Source organism: Astatotilapia calliptera, chromosome 11 (genome assembly GCF_964374335.1).
Source record: "Astatotilapia calliptera chromosome 11, fAstCal68.1, whole genome shotgun sequence".
NCBI classification, from domain to species: domain Eukaryota; kingdom Metazoa; phylum Chordata; class Actinopteri; order Cichliformes; family Cichlidae; genus Astatotilapia; species Astatotilapia calliptera.
This window is the reverse complement of record NC_137432.1, coordinates 11,650,125-11,670,368: the sequence shown is the minus strand read 5'-3', so window position 1 is coordinate 11,670,368 and position 20,244 is coordinate 11,650,125. Positions and strand designations below refer to the sequence as shown.

At 37.2% G+C, this 20,244-nt stretch overlaps 1 protein-coding gene across 1 annotated transcript; it reads left to right on the top strand.

The window, feature by feature from the left end:
* Nucleotides 1-1,307: 1,307 nt before the first annotated feature.
* Nucleotides 1,308-14,973, top strand: slc6a3 (solute carrier family 6 member 3). Its single transcript, XM_026185532.2, has 16 exons — nucleotides 1,308-1,673; nucleotides 2,317-2,424; nucleotides 2,734-2,944; nucleotides 3,862-3,993; nucleotides 5,425-5,641; nucleotides 7,028-7,166; nucleotides 7,368-7,502; nucleotides 8,813-8,916; nucleotides 9,551-9,675; nucleotides 9,926-10,038; nucleotides 10,245-10,373; nucleotides 10,571-10,670; nucleotides 12,006-12,106; nucleotides 12,763-12,930; nucleotides 13,078-13,149; nucleotides 13,249-14,973. The coding sequence occupies exons 2-16, from the start codon at nucleotides 2,368-2,370 to the stop codon at nucleotides 13,270-13,272; spliced, it is 1,827 nt and encodes a 608-aa protein (XP_026041317.1). The 5' UTR covers nucleotides 1,308-1,673; nucleotides 2,317-2,367; the 3' UTR covers nucleotides 13,273-14,973.
* Nucleotides 14,974-20,244: the final 5,271 nt, after the last annotated feature.

The following is a 20,244-nucleotide window of genomic DNA, read 5'->3' as shown; positions in this document are numbered from 1 at the left end:
CCTTACTTCTACTTCTTACTATTAAACCCCAAAGCAAAGTTTCATTTAGTTCAATTAGTATTTTGTTTGTGTGTGTGTTGTTCTTTGTGCGACTGACACTGATTTCAAGTGGGATAGGGTTCGATGCATATTATTATTAGATACGGTTGTCTTTTCTTGCTGCTGCTCACAATGTTTCATTTCTTTTGAGGGTTTTCGCTAATGCTAGCTGCTCCAGGAGACAGGTATTGTTATAAGCTAGTTTGAATCTCAGGTGAAACCAAGTTAGAGATTTGATTTTGAGAGACTGAATCATTGCAGTTTGTTGCATAATGGTATTCTGTGTTCATGCTGATTCGGCCAAGCCAACCCTTTTGCGTATTTATTTTGGTTTTTTAGACATTTTTTAAGACAAATTAAAATACATTTTTTCTAATTATATATTAAAATTGTTCTTGTTATGGCAGCTTATGCAAATCATATATTGGTGATAATGCCTCAGACCCACTGCAAATTAATTTACTGAATAGTTTTATTTTGGAGGTTGAAGGAGCTGTATGGTTTTCTCTTTTTTCTACCACCGTCTTTCTTCTATCACCTTATTACTTTGGGTATTGAGATTGCAATGAATTGCTGCCAACTGTATTGCTGTTAAAGGTGAGTTCCCTGAACATAAAACCAAGAAAGTCTATGAACAGCTTTAACCACAACCACTCTACCTTATATAAAGGGTGGCTGTAGCTCAGGAGATAGAGCAGGTCATCTACTGATTGGAAGGTTGGTGGTTTGATCCCTGTTTCCTTCAGTCTGCATGCCAAATATCCTTGGGCAAGATACTAACTATGCATCCATTGGAGTATGAAGGTGTGAATAGTGGATAGAAAGAATAAAAGAAAGTGTGAAATGGTGAATGTGGCATGTCGTATAAAGTGCTTTGAGTTCTCTGGGAGAGTAGGAAAGCGCTATATAAGAATCAGTCCATTTACCAATACAGCTGTAGGTTAGATGCAAAATTAAGGCTTTTCAATGTAATTAATAAAATTATTATTTAAATTTATTTATGTTTTTTAAAAATTTTATTGCACTTTATTTTAGAAATCTTTAAGCTTTAAGCTCTCACTGCTGTCTTATCCGTGGGCCAGAAAAGATTAGGTGCTTATGTTATACAGCTATAATGTATCTGAATCAAGAGGATGATAACGATGCTGAAACTGCATGCATCTGGGAATAAGTGTTGCAATATTGTATTTGCTTTTTATCCCCTCACACTTACATGGATATATGATGGGTGAGAGAGGAGGAGGAAGACATGAAGCTTGATCGAGGAGGGAGGGAGGAGAGTGACGGTGATGGGGGGGTGTTGTTGATTGTTTCTCATATTTCAAGAGTGGTCCCGCAGACAGATCTCCATACAAACCCACAGGGTGCTCGGGGCTCTGTGTGTCTTTCAGTGGAGCCAAGGAGGGTGGGAGGGCTTTCTATAACTCATAGATTGCCAGTTCCTCATCTTTTTCTCTCTTAATTATCATCTTTTTCCCCCCTTCTGTTTGTGCTTAACATCTCTTGCTTTGAGTCTAACTTATCAAGGAAGGTCTGCGTAAATATGATCAGCATCAGTTTACAGCACACTAGAGAACATCAGCACTGGAATTGAATCCAAACTGACATCGGAGTTCAGCTATTATTTCTAAAAGGTAAGAATATCATTTTGTAGTTTAAAATGTTTTGTGCTTTGTAACTCTGTATTTCCCTGTATTAATAGCATTATATATCCATTATATCCTGTGTTGTTAGTAAAAAAGAAAAATTAATTAATTGCAATTTAATTACAATAATTTGATGTGATCCTTTTGAAAAGATTTAGTGAAAAACAAAAACAAAAAAACACATACACTTTCACATAAAAAGTATTTTTGTGACATAATTTTAAACCAAAATTAAATCTGGAGTACAACATGTTGGTAGATAGTGTGCATCATCAACATACTAGGCCATTCTGCAAGTAAAATGGTTATCAGCACTTGTGAAATAAAACGAGCATGCTGTGATGACCTTGTAGACATGCTCCCCCATCCCTTCTTGTTACCCTCAGTCTGAATCAAATGACTCTGTTGTGTTTTCTCTTTCTCTCTCTTATGCCACATTTAATTTTTTTAAAAATATATATATCTTTGCTACAGTTTCAGTGTTTAAAAGCATCTCATATTGTTCTTAATCCTTAATTTTCATCCCAGTGATCCTTTTGATGATTTTTATACTTGAATCAAAAACCTTATTCTTCACAAACGGAATAAAAAAAAACAAACTCATTTTTTTCTGTCTCATTTTGTGCTCAAGACTTGTCAGCTTTACCTACCGAGATTTCAACTATTACCATTTTGCACCGTGATGTCCTCAGTTGTAGCCCCAGAAAAACCCACCTCCAACACGATGGGTCCAAAAGAGGTCGGTACAGATCTAAGACACACAAGGCTGTTACTGTGCAAAGGTCTCAATTTATGAAATGACTGCATTTGCTCTCTCATCTGTGTGACTCATTATATTGTACTAAACTATAAAGTGCTAAAGATCAGCATTATACAAATATGATGCTTTTTTTAAAGAATGACAAAAATGGTAAAAATAGTACAAATAATAGTATTTTACAGTACATTTTTAATACATCACCATGAATAACATTTCTTAAGGTGAATGTGTTTGTAATATTCCATTCTGCATTATGCATGATTGATTTTAAACTTGGTGACCCTTCAGGTGGAGCTGATACTTGTAAAGGAACAGAATGGGGTTCAGTTCACATCGACCACCTTAGTGACTCCAACTCCGACTCAGACTAACCCCAGTGGGGAGGAAGAGAGGGAGACCTGGGGAAAGAAAATTGACTTCCTCCTGTCCGTGATTGGATTTGCTGTGGACCTAGCAAATGTCTGGAGGTTCCCTTATCTCTGCTACAAAAATGGAGGAGGTGAGATTGATGAAGAGACTGATGTGAGGAAACTGTTTTTCTTTCTTTCTTTCTTTCTTTCTTTCTTTCTTTCTTTCTTTCTTTCTTTCTTTCTTTCTTTCTTTCTTTCTTTCTTTCTTTCTTTTTTTTGCCCCAGTCCAGGGGATTAGTCTGCCACATTGAGAGGGGTAGGAGGGCATAAACATGGTGACTGTGCTGAGCAAAGGCAAATAAGAAAAATAATGAAACAGAGAGAGAAGAAGGCAGAGAAAAGGAGGAATTAGTTACAGGCTAGAGTACTTTATGCATGCATGTACTACATGCACATGTTTGTGTGTGCTTCAGATCTGTGTGTATGATGGCCGTTGTTTTCGTCTTATTTCAATCCTTTACAGAGATCAAAATAGGGGAAAAACCACCACAGCTGTTCTGAATAGATTAGCTCTAACAATCAGTGTCACTAATTATGGCTGTTTAGCATAGAGCTCTCATTATGTTTAAGAGCTGTAAATGATGCTGCAGCTATGGTCAAGGCTAACACACAGCCTTTCACGTCGCTAAGTCTAATATGTATGTAAGGAAATATGACAAAAGTTCTGTCAGAGGCATAAACTTTATCTTCAAAGACAAACTACACTTTTATATATGAGCCCCCTCTTTTGAAAATTGTGTTTTCATTTTATTAGAATAGTCAATTATTGGAGTAAAGAGGGCTGTCTATCGTACAGTGGCAGTTTGACATAGAAAGAAAAATGTAAAAATACTAAATACTACATTTTCATAATCTGCGTTGACACTGCATATGATCCTGTAAACTGGCACTAAACTGATGCTGTTCTTTGAATTTACATGTGTGAACATGTCTGCAAGACATAAGTAAATAAATGTATTTATTTTTAAAATTGTGTGTGTGTGTGTGTGTGTGTGTGTGTGTGTAGGTGCATTTCTGGTGCCGTACCTGTTTTTCATGGTGATAGCAGGCATGCCACTCTTCTACATGGAGCTGGCTCTGGGTCAGTATAACAGAGAGGGGGCAGCAGGAGTCTGGAAGATATGTCCCATATTTAAAGGTAGGAAAGTAAAATGTATGAAGGTAAAATCAAATGTGACAGACCCTTGCTCACATATGCAAACACTCGAGGATATACGCACACCCTCTTAGGAATATAATAAATGTATCATGGGACGAGTTACATTTTTCTGTATGTCCATCTGCCTACATGGCTGTCTGTCTGCTAACATTCTCCCTTTAATCCCTACGTGTCTTTCTGTCTGCTTGCCTGCCCACATGCCTGCCTGTCCACATGCCAGTCTCTTTTGTCTGCTTGTCTCTGAGCTGAGCAGCGACAGGCATTGTTTATCCCTCCCGGAACATCAGGTTCTGCTGGCACTCACATGGAAAGCAAATGAAAATTGGGCTTTTAGACTTTTATTCTGATTGTCCGCATCCTTTTGTGTCACCCAGTGGCAGGTAACACTGGCTGATGCTTGTTCTGGGTACTTTTCAACACACCGTTAAGCAAAGCGCAGTTCAGGAGAAATGCCATCCAAACATACACTAATGGAGAAACAAACATGAAGTCCGACTCACGTTTCTAAGCAAAGTCACGAGTTGAAAATATAATGATACACTTTACTTGGCTCTGTTTTTTACGCTTTTTAAACAAGCTTTAATTTGTGTGCATTCATCCGTCGCTTTCTCTGAATTCCCTATGATTTTTTAGAAGAAGTTACCTCTGATAACAGCAGACCATCTGTTGCTCCACAGTGAGAAGCCATAAGGCTGTCTTGTGTGGCATCGTGCCCTTGTTGGTCTGAAGGTGGCCCGCAGTGTGTACGTGTTGCTTCGTGTTTTTCGTCTATGTGTGTTCCTTGGAGCATGTGCCGTCTGTCAGGGACCACACAGAGTACGTTGACGTTCTAATCACACGCTTCACTCTCTCTCTGTCTCTCAGCAGGGGGATAACAGTAATTATTCAAATACACGTACACATGCCCGTATTGACAGTAATTATTCTGATCAAAAAGCTGGTTTCCTCCCAGGATCAATCCATTTGAAGAAAAAAGGACTTGGAAAGGGTTGGTGAAGGGAGATTGAGAGATAGCACGGCCGCATGTGGCGCTAATAAGAGACATGGCTCCCTGGACAAATATCACATCCACATTACAAAGAAATCAATAAGGCACAGTTGCAGTTATGCTTCCTAGCAAAGGTTAACATTTAAATACAGCCTTAGAAGAGTGGACATTGTTTCTGATTTACAGAAAGGGTAGATGGATTGATAATTAAGGCATAAAGAGGCAGCGTTTGAAGGTTGTTTCTTTTTTTGTGAGACTGCAGGCATGTAGCACTGGCTACTCTGGCTACTGTATACTCACAGTGTGCTTTATGGTGTGCACTAACAATATGTTATGTCTGGTCACAAGAAAGACAGTAAGATATTCTTCAGTATTGTATCCTTAGTGTCTATGATATTCATAACTTATGTTTCCCTCAACAGGTGTAGGCTTTACAGTGATCCTCATCTCCCTCTATGTTGGTTTCTACTATAACGTCATCATCTCATGGGCAATGTTCTACCTCTTCTCCTCTTTCACCGGCGAGCTACCGTGGGTTCATTGCAACAACACGTGGAACAGTCCAAACTGCTCCGACTGGGCTGACAACGGCTCAGTCAGTGACATTTACAAAGCCACCCCGGCTCAGGAGTATTTTGAGTAAGTTGGCCTGATCTTCAGCTTTAGCACACTATTTGTAAGGAGTAAAAAAGGTTGCTTAGATAGTCCTGCACATGTCTACTGCATGAGGTATGATGTGTTTGGTTGGAGTGCAGTAATGGAATGCCTTTGCAGCCTAAATAGCTGAGATATATTATAACAGAGAATCAGAAATGCACAGTTTGGCTGCATTTAGCCAATATTGCCTTCCTTTATGAAGCTGACCAGGTGTCTCCTATTTCAGCAAGTGAAAGGGGTTGTTCTGCTGTGACAGATGCAGTATTTCATCCACGTTAGATAAAATGGCAGTGGGCTATTTATGCACAACCACCTGCAGACAATTTGACTATATCAGCTGAAAATTGGCTGATCTTATTTAGTCTCATCTGTTAGGCTGCCTCTAAATTTATGGATCAAGGCAAAAACAATGTCCACTGAATTTAGTCTTTAACGTGACACATGCTTGGTAACTATCTAGAATAAAGTAGACTTTGAACGTTGTCACCTTTAGGCAGTTTTCCCATCTTTGCTGCCATTTGTGATAATGTAATTCATTATAATGCATTATTTTCAGCACTTGCAACAGATGTAGCGACACTTGGTGCAGCATCTGGTCAGACAGCCTGAGGTCTCAAATCTCCCTTTAGGTGAAGCTCAAGTATCATCTTTCAGAAACAGGGACTGGATGTAAAGCCAATCTTATGAAGGGTATCTGGAGCCTAGTTTATACTTCAGTTTCTGATATGAATAATAATATTATAATGAACTTTAGTCATTTTTATCTTGATTGCAGCAGTTATTATGATTACATCTGGAATCAGTGAACCCTGAATATCCTACTCAGTACATACAGTACTGTATGTACTTTAGATGTGTGTGTTTTAGTAATGGTATTTTACGTCCTGTAGTTCATATGGAACATATTTAAACATATATTTAATTGGTGTTGATACATTTTCATGACAGAAATAATAAAATAGGTTATTTTTTTCTTTTTAAATGTCTGGAGAGAAGTCAACAGAGGTGTTGCTTTACCTTCTGTTGCATATGTTCTTTTTATTCTTTTTTTTAAGACGCTAAGCTCTCGTCAGAAAAAAAGGGAACCCTTTGGATTTAGTGCAGTAACTATGGTAACTAAAAAACTCAGAAATTAGCTACAATGTTAAGCCCAGTGCAGACGATGGATTGGTGTCAACAATGTGTGACATGAAATTCTGGTGACAGCTTTTTAGGCCAGTATTCTTGAGCTCATCCTGTCTCTTCACACCTCTGTTAAGCGAAGTCTTTCTAAATTTGAATGTGCTCATACATACAAGACAGTCAGTGTACACTAAATGGTGATTTAGGAGTCACCATGCCTCTTGCTTGAATGTTCTCCTTTCTCAGAAGGGCAGTACTCCATATCCAGGACAGTAACGGCATTGATAACCTGGGTCGTCCACGTTGGCAGCTGACTTCCTGTCTAGCTGTGGTTATTGTTCTGCTCTACTTCAGTCTCTGGAAGGGAGTCAAGACTTCTGGCAAGGTAACATATAAGATAGCAGACATTAATTACTGTTATATTTGCAAAACTAAAAATCTAAGTGAGTCATGGTGCACAGTGACTTTAACAGCATAGCAGTCAAATGCAGCACCATCTTTAAATGCATGATTGTTCTGCATGCATGTATCTTTTTCTTGTGTGTATCATGTGAGTGTGTGTGTGTACCTTGTGTGACTCTTTCAGGTTGTGTGGATCACAGCCACAATGCCCTATGTGGTCTTAACTGTGCTGCTGCTCCGCGGAGTCACCCTGCCTGGAGCCATTGATGGCATTAAGGCCTACCTCTCCGTGGACTTCCTAAGACTCTGTGACGCCAAGGTGAGCGCCAAAAGAAGAAAGAGGAGACACAAGTGAAGTGAGAGTGACAGTGTTCCACAAGAAGAAGATATAGTATGAGGGGAAATACTGTGGCTTTATTTACATTTTCACTTGTATTTCCTGTATTTAATTTTTACACTTGCATGTAAAGAGACTCCAATACTAAAAAATGAAGAATGCACAACTACAACAATTTTTTAAACATATCATACTACTGTGCTTAACAGGAGTTCTCATGGCAGGGAATTGTAACTTGTACCTGTTGCTTGACATCCAATGCAAAGCCAGTGTATAGGTCAAAACCAACACATACTGCAACAACTAACGCTGATAAATTTAGCATTTAAAGTCCTAGATCTTGATGAATGATATTCTTATCAACCCAAAATGTGATATAACATAATCCAAGAAAGTATTTTATAGCTGTAGATTTGTTGGCATAGTTATGGATTTTCTGAGATAAATAACCAAAACAGAAAAAAACAAAACAACAACTCAGAAAAAAGGGTAGAAAATACAGGCTGTATATAAAAGATGGAAGTGGCCATCAATAAAAGAAAGTCTAAATCTGTGTTTTATCTTAGTTTATTTTATTTTAGTCTAGTTTAGTTTAATTATGGTTCCACAAAGAGTGATTTAGACAACAGACCTGCTCACACACAAAAAATGTTGACACATAAAATTCTGAGCTCAAGTCCACAGATTAAGAGAACCCGAAACAGCGATAACAGAAAAAAAGCATAATGAAGTTTTATTTGCTTAACAAACAAGAAGCATAACAAGAGCATTGGGCTCTACTATTGCTATCCTCTATGTCTACTGTTAAATTAACCCTTTAATTTTATTGTGCCAAAAGCCTGAATGTGGAATTATTTTAGTGCAAGTAAACACAGCATTGTTTTAATTGCTACCTTCCCTGGAGGCAATAAAGAAATTTGAGAAAACTACTTGTGTCACTCATTTCAAATATTTTTCTTATCCATGAAACCTCCTATCACAATATAAATATCTAATTTAACTTAACACTAGGTGTTGAGGGTCCCAATAAATCCACATGCGTGACTAAAGGATTCATTTATGATAGCGAAAGCAAGGACAGAGATTGAGAGATGCACGGGAGCAATTGGAGAATTAGATTAGATAGATGCATGGAGCAGTAATTTGCAAAATTACCCCCCGTATTCACAAGCGTCTTTCATCTGCTGCTGTTGAATGAGTTTCCTGCAATTATCTCTAATAATGGCTTTTTTCCTCTCCTGTGCCTTTTGTTTGCCGCTTCACACAAGTGCGCTTGTTCTTTCTCTCCCCAGGTCTGGATTGAGGCAGCAACGCAGATCTGTTTCTCGCTGGGAGTGGGGTTTGGTGTGCTAATTGCCTTTTCCAGCTACAACAAATTCAGCAACAACTGTTACAGGTACGGATACACGGGGAGAGGCAGGTGGGAATTCACGGAGGCACACGGAGGTGGGGAAGCTGATTCTGCAAGCACACATGCAACATAAGCAGGTGAATTACAATAACCTTTGAAGCTCCTTGAAACCCTCTATGTCTTTGACACCAAGCTGCGCAGCAGACTACTTTAGATGTTACACCAATCAAAACTGTTGCACTCTTTGAAAATCATCTGCGACCCACAGGTGGCTTTTATCTCCCCCGTTTTGCCCTTTAAAAAAATGCTTCTGATAACTAACACTTCGAGGATTCCATAAAAGCATAAACTCGCTTTTAACGTACCATTTAACCTTAAAAAGGTTATTGCTGTTTTGTTCTTTTTTTTTTTTTTAATGAAAAGAACAACTCACTAGTTTGTCACATGATGCAAGATACTGAAAATCTGACAGAGCAATCTATCTAGATCTAGATCAGTCAAAGGTTTCCTAAGCTGATGTCAAGCCTGTACATAATTTTTTTTTAAGTGCATCCCTGATTCACAGCTGGTCTGGTCAGTTATGTGGATATTGACTGTTTGCTGGCTGATGATATATTGACAAAGTGTTTTACATTCTTATTATGGACTATCGTGTTTCTGCCTTCTTTTATTGATCCAGGGACGCCATCATTACCAGCTCCATCAACTCTTTAACAAGTTTCTTCTCTGGCTTTGTGGTTTTCTCCTTCCTTGGGTACATGTCCCAAAAGCACAACGTGGCTCTAGACAAAGTTGCAAGAGACGGTATGATTGTTTATTGTTGATTATGCAAAGCTTTTTAAACTGTTTAATTTTGAGTTTAAAATGTCATAAAACTGACGGGAAGGCTATAAGGCTGTTGATTTTGGCTAATCTACAACATCCATTTTTGTTCTACCTCCTCTTTTACTTTTATTTTATATTTGCTAGAAGGGGAAATAGTTTGAGCACTACATTTTGTTTTGCGCTGCTGTTCACCTTTGCTCTTTTTTTCATGGTTTTTGTGCTCTTTTAGGCGCTGGATTAGTGTTTGTCATTTACCCCGAAGCCATTGCAACACTACCCGGGTCATCAATTTGGGCAGTTATCTTCTTCATCATGCTGTTGACTCTGGGCATTGACAGTGCAGTGAGTATCCACACAGACACTCACAGTTACATCCCTTTGGTCAGCCAAATAGCATACCTTTTCTGTGCCAAATTACTGTTTTTCATTACTCTCAAATATATAGTCTAGGAGCAGTAACTATCCAAGCATCGACAGGCCTCTTCAGTGACTTAACAGCTCAGGACTGACTTTTTCTTTCTTTCTAACTGCTGTGTTTTTTGTTGTAGATGGGTGGCATGGAATCAGTGATCACGGGACTAATTGATGAATTCAAATTCCTCCACAAGCACAGAGAGCTGTTCACCCTCTTTATTGTTGTTTCCACTTTTCTCATCTCCCTCTTCTGTGTTACAAATGTAAGTCTCTTATTGAGGAGTCTGTGTTTAATGGCATGCACATCACGTTAGTGTGCTAGTTAGAATTTATCCTTGCGCTGTGGTTAAACTCTAGTGTTTGCATACGTACAGACATAATATCTGCAAAACTGTCTAAAAACAAGGTAACAGTAGAAAACTTACAGGCATTATTTTCTTTCTCTCCTCTTCCTCTCCAGGGAGGGATGTATGTGTTTACTCTGCTGGACCACTTTGCAGCAGGAACATCGATTCTGTTTGGAGTGCTTATTGAAGCCATCGGTATAGCGTGGTTCTATGGTGAGAAAGATGGACTAAAGAAAAGAGGCAGGGGGATGATTTTTTTTCATGGCCAACAAAGCTGATGCTTTATTAAGGGTTTGATGAGAAATCTTTTCGCATAAGTCATCTGTGCCTCAATGCAACATATTTCTATTAGATGTAAGAATATTGCTGCCAGACAATCCATTCCTACTGGCCACTTCACTCTCTGACCAAATCTCTACCCAAGTCACAAGCATATACAGTACCTGTGGTGCTTGCAAGATGAAGACGAATTTACAGGGTAAGAGGCACTGTATAGAAAGACACCTCTAGTTTTGGTAGGAGCTCATGAAGACAAATATTAGGCCCCTGTGTGCTCTTTAGTGACCTCTTGTGGTTCTGTAGATAATTGCAGTAATGATAGCCATCTGGGTCGTCCCCCCCCCCCCCCCCCCCCAGAGGGAAGGGGTAAGTCTATGTGTGTTTGATTTTTTTTTCATGGATTTTCACCGACAGCAATAACAGCTTAAAAGAAAAACAAGCAAATTAAAAAAAACAAAAAACAATAATTGAGTGGAAATTCTAGACCCTATTCGGAAACACCAGCAGACAGAAAAACACTTTAAAGGTCAGAGACTGAGTTTCTTGTCTAATGTCTAATAAGTATGACTATGAAGAGGTGCATAAAGGACTAAATACTAAGCAGGCCCCAGGCAATGAGGTCAACATATTGCCCCACTTTGGTGGGTCCTGACCTTGGCAAGTCAGATAAATCAAGCCTAAGGCTTTAGGGGGCCTTTTTCTGGCTCTTTTCCCCCCAATACTCTTGACTGCTGACAGAAATGCTTGACCCCGGCCACTGTGGTCTTTTGATCTGCACTCCACTGCATAAGTACATCTAGCAGTGCGGAATACCTGGCAGTCGTTCCGGATCTATTCCTCTGCGGTGAGAGATGCCTTCAGGACAGGAAGGCAAAAAGGCAAAATACAGCCAAGGAATAAGAGAAGCAAAATCATGACAAAGGTGAAAAATGGTGCAGCAGCTCATAATGGTTAGCTTTGCAGAATGACGTTGGTTAATGCAAATAGTTTAATGGTATGCTGTATTTTTGCTATTTTTACTGATACCTGATAACCTCTGGTATTACAGTTTTTTTTGTATTAGACTTAACTTTCAATTTAAATGTATACACATGGAGCATGAACACACACCCTGCGTTGATAATGCTCATACCAAAATTTCTCTTGGAATTGTGCAGAGAGAAAGACAGAGAGATTGTTCTTCTTATGCTCCAAGCTAATATACAGTACTGTAACTCTGCTTTTCTTTAACCATGTCATGGTAATATTGAGTATTTCTGTGTGTTTTAGGAGTGGACCGTTTCAGCGATGACATTGAGGAGATGATTGGCCACCGACCAGGCAGGTACTGGAGGCTATGCTGGAAGTTTGTCAGTCCCTGCTTCCTCCTGGTGAGTTATACAAACCCCAGCAAGTGAAAGTTAAAAAATGTGAAATCAAAAGATGCATAAAACTTAGACTGTAGTTTGATCTGATTCTCCTCTCATCAGTGTTTTTTTTTATCATGATAACCAAACAAAGTTTGACTTTTAAACAGAGAATTTAGTTTTCCACAGACAACATGTGACCTCAATACCAGAAATAAAAAAGCATGTTTAATTTTGCATCTAAAAAAATCAACAGACCTGCTGAATGAATAAAGTAGCTTTTCAACCCCCATACATTAACCCTATCATTATCTCACTGCTTAGCTTTTGATTCACATTCACACTGAGTATAAATCAGATTGTTCATATCCTCTGCTTATGTCTTGCAGTACACTCACACAACTATATGTCAGCAGCAAAACACTGTTACTACAGCATCTTCTTCCAAATACGTACACAAAGGAAACAACTTTACTGGATATTATTATTCCCTAGTCTCTCATCTTTCCTGGGGTGGCTAAGGCATGTGATTCACTCATCATGAGAATGAATGATTGAGTTCATTTCTTACTATGCTTTCCATTTTAACATCAGCCACAAGTGTTGTCTTGCAATAATCTTACCTCCTTTAAATCAGTGGTTTTTCAGGTCATGTGTGTTCATAAATCTCTTTCCCATAGTTCATGGTTGTGGTGAGCTTTGCCACATTTAACCCCCCAAACTATGGCTCCTACATGTTTCCTGCATGGGCTAACATGCTTGGATGGTGTCTGGCCATGTCATCAATGACCATGGTGCCTCTCTATGCCATCTACAAACTGTGCACACTGCCTGGAAAGTTTTGCGACGTAAGTCTATAAGCTCCAAAATCTTTTCAGATGATTCTTATCCATACTAATCTTCCATCTTTAGCTGCCTTTGTCATGATGGAGCTCTTTCTTGATTAATTAAGTGGAGTGTATGACAAGAGTTAATTACTCTTTTCCCTTGAACAGAGATTGGCTTATGCCATCACCCCAGAGACAGAGCATCATCTGGTAGACAACGGGGAGGTCCGGCAGTTCACTGTAAGAGTTAATTCAATCATACTTTATGGTAATTTGTACGGGAGCACAGTACTGTAATTTATTTCTTTGACGCATTGCACTTTCCCCCCCCCCCCACAGTTGCATCACTGGTTGGTGGTCTGAGGGCTACAGAGAGAGTGGGAAAGAAAGAAAGAGAGAGAGTGCGAGAGAGAAAAAGAGAGAGGATGACTGCATGGACACTGAGTGAATGCATGCACAGTAAGTGTCCAAGGAACAAAGAAGAGGAGAGCAGTTTATTTAAAAACAATGATAATGGTGGTGGGAAGTTTAAAAGTGCCAAGAAAAAAAACCACACACACACACACACAATGAAATCGTAGTGTTCTTTAATTTTGTGTGAAGCTGTGCATTGGACATCTCCACCATTTAATTACTGCTAGTGAATGGGATTCAGTTAAACAGTTCATGTGGTGTTCAGCCTGTTCTTTTCCATAAATGCAAAGGTCCCTGAATGCAGCTTGCGAAGTAGCAGTGTGAGAAATATTCTTGGATATTTTTGCATTAGCCATTCCCAATAACGACCAATGAAAGCTCCAAGAAAATGAATGCTGTATGTTTAGATGCCCATGGACATTTGTCAACATGACAACTGTGGAAGATGTTGAGGTGCTACACACAAACAATGTCACGTTTTATTTATGTTGGTTTGTTTCATTTTCAGTTAGCTGATAAAGTTCAAACAGCATGTGGCCTTTATTTTCATTACCTTTATGTTTTTATTGTTGTTATTGTTCTGGGTGAAAAATCTTCAAATATTCAGCGCTCAGAAATAATTGAAATGCTGAGCGCTCAAAGTTTTACTGAATCCCAGTCCATATTATGTTAATGTCGCTATATATCTGTTTGCTGTTTCTGTTAAAAGACTGTTATGAAGTTAGGATTCCTGCAGAGCATATTTCACCAGGTTTTTACTTTATTTCCAATTCCAATATTGCATTAAACTAAAATGACATGAGAGTAAAAAGGAGCTTTTACTCTGAGCTCATTCACTTCGCATCACAACGTAATTCTTTAGGTTAAAAATCACAAAATACGCTGAAGATAAAACTGCCATTTATTACAGCTGCCCTGGAGTCACATGAGCTCAATGCCAATTCTAAAGTTTAAAAGAACGTACCGATAGACAAAAAAAAAAAAAGCATTAGCCACGCTGCTGATTTAATCGACCAAAGAGCACAGTGAGTTAAAAAAAAAATTCAGATATCTCGTCATCTAATGAGAATATTTTGCCAAGGGATGTACTTTCTTTTAAACTGTACACAGCTCATCTTAGAAGATCATTAACTCTTTACACATTGTAACAAATCGTGTCCCCACCCCTTCCTCAAAAGTTTCAGGTTGTGATTTGGCGACAATGACTGTCACATTTCCTCCAGAAAGCATAAAGCTTTAATTTCACAGTTTACACAGTCTTAACCAGTATTTCAAGACTGTTTGAAAGCTGCTTTTTATTGAACTGCAAATAAATAGTGTGTAATGTAACAAACTGGTATATCTGTGTAAGTAAATGTAATGTAGAGAGCCTTGTATTGTACTGTATGATATTAAATAACTGCAAACACACAAACGCACATATATTCATATAAGATTTACATACATTTTCTTCCTCTTGCAAACTCTTTCTGTTTAATCAGAAAACAAGTAATCCTTCCCAAACAGGTCAATAATGACTTGTTATCACTCCTTATGGTACATGTAACACTATGTCCCAAATTGTATGCCTGTGCTGCTGTACTGTGCCTTGTGGTGTTTACAACTGTATAATTTTGTTTTGTACTGTCAAATAAAGTATAATTAATTCAATTTAAATATACCTCATTGTTTTCTCTTTTAACCAACAGCAACAACAATAACGATAATACTTTCTTTTCCTTTCTTTATGGCACTGTGATGGCTTTATAGAAGTTAGCACCTAAATAATTTTTTTAAGTAACTGCTGATCAGTGAAGCTATTACTTTAATATTAAATAAAAATGATGTAATCTGGTATGATCATTAGGAGCACAAATGTCAGGGTTCCACTCGAACAATTTTGTGTACAAAAACCAGAAGGTTTATTGATCCCTCATAACGTTGTCTTCGGTATTCCAAAAGAGACATTTTAGCCATCTACCCTCCAGGCATGTCTGTATTCAAGTGATTTATTCTAACTAAACAGATAACCACTAAACTGAAAAACATAAACACAGCCCGCATGTTGTGAAAAGCACCGATAATTGAGCTCTTTCAAGATTGGTCAGCGTGACCCAGACTCTGTGGTGTTCATTACTGTAACAAGTGCGTTAGACAAATGGTTTCAGAGGCAGTCCACAGAAACATAATATTCCTTATCCACCAAGACAAACATTTGGGTACAATTGATGATTAAAAAGCACGATCTCTCAAAAGAAATCAAAAGTTTAACTTCCTGGTTATTAAATGACACTGTAAGGGTTGATTTGTCATTCAGAATGAAAAGATGATTAATTCACTGCAATTTCATTGTTTATTAGACTTTACTTAGTTACTTACAGTTTGCTAATTGATGTGTACTAATGATGGGAAGCACTAATGTAACATTCTACATTCTGCATTTGTTAAAGATTCCCAAATGTTGTTGTTTTAAAATAAACGTTTCATTAGTGTTCAGTGCATCTGTCCTCATTTCTAAGGCATCATATATCATAGTTTTATCAAAGCTTAGCATGTTTTAAAATTATTCAATTCATTTAAATGAGGAAATAGATCACGAGAGTACATGACATTTTACAATGTGTCATTATTTATTTAAAAAATCTAAGTCAAAATGCAAAAACAGCATGTGAAAGCTAAGCACCTCAGTTTTTCATGCAATAATTTTGCATTTTAGCTTAGTTTTTGTTAAATAAATGATGCCGTTGTTATGTATTGTTATTATGCAATTTTAGACCCTGCTAAAGGACAGATGATCTTTTTAAGATTCCAGATATGTAAAATCTTAGAATCGACAATGGGTACACTTTATTCTTACCCTGAGTGTATAAATAAATATGTATGGGACACTGAGCATAATGAAGAAGTTCTGGGAATCAGAATATGTATCTTTAAATATTTAAATTTGGCTAGTTTGCCTTCAAGGTTATTTTCTCAGGCATGTAGAGAAGTCCTGTTCATTAAGCAATTTCACCACAGACCTGAAACTTGCACCAAACAGCTTTTGCTCATGAAGAAACTAGATCATCATCCATTGCTGTCCATAAGAAAGTAGTGATCAATAGCACTATCACTGGTATTAATTAACTTCTACACATTATAGCTGGATAAACTGAAAACTACTACTACTACTAATAATGATAATAATAAAATATAAAATACTAGCAGGTACTATATATTCATGACATTGCCATCTATCCATGGGAACACAAGGCGGTAAATGACAACTAGCAGGTATGACAGCAAAATTGAGGTAAGAACTGGTCCTCAAATCCACAGTGGTAATTTGAAGATGGGAAACAGGTGTAGTAACTGAACCCAGGTGGCAAATGATTCAGCCACACCTCCAGCCAGAGCAGATATTTAGGTTCTTGAGAGCCCTAGTGCACCATCTGTATGGGCAGGGCAATATGGACCTGTAGAGCAAAAGGAGGTCTGCACAGACCCTCATGCTAACCATCTCATAAAAGGAGGACGTTTACATTGTTCTTGATTCTTCCTCAGTTTCAAGAGTATTTAAGACATGCTGAAGTGCTGTCAGTGGCTGAGTAGTAGACAGAAGTGGCAAAAGTACAGATGTTCTTTATTTGAGTAGAACTAAGTAAAGAATATCTGTACTTTTGATACCAGTGTCAAAAAACACTACAATAAAAGCTGAAGTGCTGATTCAAGTAATTGGTAATTTGGGTAATTTGGTAATTTATTCCAACATGTGAACAATATACAAGTACATTTAGAAAAGAAAAAAATACTATACAAATTACATAAAAAAAAGTTCTGATTAATTTACATGTTGAAAGGGAGTGGGAAGAAGTATACACTTATTTAATCCCACCCCTTTACCATAAATGATCAGTTAATATTTAGTCAGCTTCCTTACTGATATAATTTGTAATAAAAATAGTGAACAGATTTCTGATATACTATATACTATAATATCACATCATGAGTTTTTTTGTCTGTTTGTTTGTTTGTTTTTTAAATAGCAACATTCACTTAATTTAAATATTTTCCTTTTCTTTATAGTTCGAGAAGATCATATTTTTATAACTCTTTTTGAACAGTTTTATGTTTGGACATTGCTTTAATTCCATATTCAGACTGTTCCATAGTTTCACTCCATGAACAGAAACACAAAAACCTTTTCTTGTAGTACGTACCTTCATTGTTTTGAAGTTACAAGAACCCCTTAAATTACAACTTCCTTCTTTCAAAAAAAACATACTCTGAATATTACCTGGCAGGTCTTTATTTTTTGCTTTGAATAGAATTTGTGCTGTTTGGAATTTCACTATATCGTCAATTTTCAATATTTCAGACTGCAAAAATAGTGAGTTTGTATGTTCCCTATAACCTGCATTGTGGATGATTCGAATTGCTTTTTATTTGAAGAGTAAAAAGTGAATGTAATGTGGTTTTATAGTTATTGCCCCAGACCTCTGCACAATAGCTTAAGTATGGTGAAACCAGTGAACAGTAGAGAATATGAAGTGATGTTCTGTCGAATACCTGTTTTGCCTTGTTTAGTACTGCAATGCTTCGTGATACTTTGGAATGAATATATCTTACGTGAGCTCTCCAGTTAAGTTTTTCATCTATTATTACCCCCAGAAATTTATTTTCACTGACTCTTTCAATATCAACACCATTTATTTGAATCTTTGCATTTGTATTTAAACTACTATTTCCAAATAACATAAGTTTAGATTTATTCAAATTTAATGATAATTTATTTTTATCAAGCCAGGACTTCACTTTACTTATTTCATTAGTCATATCCTCCAATAAATTCTGCAGATCATCACCAGAGCAAAAAATGTTTGTCGTCAGCAAAGACAACCATTTTTAATACTTTGGACACTTTACAGATGTCGTTAATGTACAAGTTGGAGAATTTTGGACCCAAAACTGACCCTTGGGGTACACCACAAGCAATGTCCATACATAAGGAACAACCATTTATTTTCACAAACTGCTTTCTGTCACTTAAATAACTCCGGACCCAATCTAAAACTACCCCTCTGACACCATAACGTTCCAGTTTTCTTATTAATATATCATGATCTATAGTGTCAAATGCCTTTGTCAAGTCTATGAATAACTCAGCCACATATTGCTTTTTGTCTATGGAATTTGTGATGTATTCTATTGAATCTAATAGTGCCGATGATGTTGATCTGCTTGATCTGAATCCGTACTGACTCTCAGTGAGTAGTTTTTGTTTATCTATAAATTTTTACTGTCGGTTTTTAAACAGTTTTTCAAGAACTTTTGAGAATTGAGGTAGTAAAGAGACAGGCCTGTAGTTGGTGAAATGGTGTTTGTTTCCAGATTTGTATAGAAGTATAACTTTTGCTATTTTCATTCTGTCTGGAAATCGACCAGTTTGAAATGATAAATTACAGATGTATGGTTTTATAATAGCCTCAATGACTCTTTTAACCACTATCATATCAATATCATTACAATCCAAAGATTTCAGATTTTTACAGCAAGTGAAGTGAAAAAGTACAGGCTCTGAAACATACTTAAAATAAGAAAGTAGAAATAGCTCCTTGAAGAATATTTCTACCACCTATTTTTATGCAAAGTTAGCTGAACCTTTTGCTACATTAATGTAATAGTAATGTAATATTATTAGATAGAGTAAAATAAAGTTTGTATTCCTATCTGTAGTACACAGTTTTGCCTCTTTCGTCTCTTTCTATGTGACATACCCTGGTGATTAATACAAGAACAGGACTGTCTTTCATACGTTACTGGATCTTATCCCAGCTGTTAAAACTCCCATTAACTTAAAAAAAATTAAATGTTATCCTCAGAAATTGTTCAGATTTTCAAAAATAAAAGCCTTCACTTATTTATCATTTTATTATGATTCCTTAATGTGCCAGGTTTACAAAATAAAAGCACACATTTTTCTTAGTTACAGCACTTAACTGTTTTTGTATCAACTGCTATCTCTACTGATCCTTTTTAGCCAAACAAGCACTTTTGTACATTTACATTTTATTTGATATGGACGTAGATCCTTAATATACCTGAATTTCTACGTTTTCATGATGCCACCCGACTTCAGTTTCTCGCTAGTGTTATCAGGCAATGACAGATATTTGCCATCAAGTTTTTTCCAAATGTTGTCAAGCAAGGGCAATTGCAAAGCAATTTTGGCTGTGCAGGGATAGGGTTTAAAAGGTGCCATTATCACATCCGATAAACAACAGCAATTATGTATAATTTCATGTCTTGCCACTGATGTTGAGATTGAAAAAAGACATACATATACACAAGGAAAGGTGGAAGAAAATGGAATTTTGTTGTTTTGATGTGCACTGTGCTTATATTATTTGGGCTTATTCTTGATATTGTGTCTAATGGGATATACACATTCTGCAACTTTCCAGTCACTTTAACTGAAACTGTGTAAACCTTGTGCACTGAAAGTATTAAATAAACATGTCTTTTGAAAAAAAAATGCTAGGAACATAATCATTTTTCCAAATTAAAAAAGAGGTACTTTTAGCTGCTCCCTTATTTCCAAAGGTTTGTCATTTCCTGATGCAGCCCTCTCATTTGGAACCAGCATTAGGAGTATACTAGCTTGTGACCACCTGAGGCTGGGTTTGCATCTCCTCCCAGTCTCAAACTGGAGGTCTTTTATGTTCAAAGAATAAACGAATCAATTTAATTTCATAGCATACAGAAAACAAATAAACAAAGCGGTCACTGCCTGTAGTTAATTGTACATTTGAGACAATACTCTATAACTTCTTATGTCATGAGAGTATTGCTAAATGCATCACGTTTTCATGCACCATACTATTGTACTACTATGACATCACGGAACCAACAGAGGCAACCCTCTGTGAATGGATAAGTACACAAATTACTTTTTATTGCATA

Excerpts from the sequence above, each read along its gene's own strand:
- slc6a3 (XM_026185532.2), top strand. The coding sequence starts at position 2,368 with ATGTCCTCAGTTGTAGCCCCAGAAAAACCCACCTCCAACACGATGGGT. Across the intron at positions 8,917-9,550 it reads TTCAGCAACAACTGTTACAG|GGACGCCATCATTACCAGCT; the intron begins GTACGGATACAC and ends TTATTGATCCAG. Across the intron at positions 13,150-13,248 it reads GGGAGGTCCGGCAGTTCACT|TTGCATCACTGGTTGGTGGT; the intron begins GTAAGAGTTAAT and ends CCCCCCCCACAG.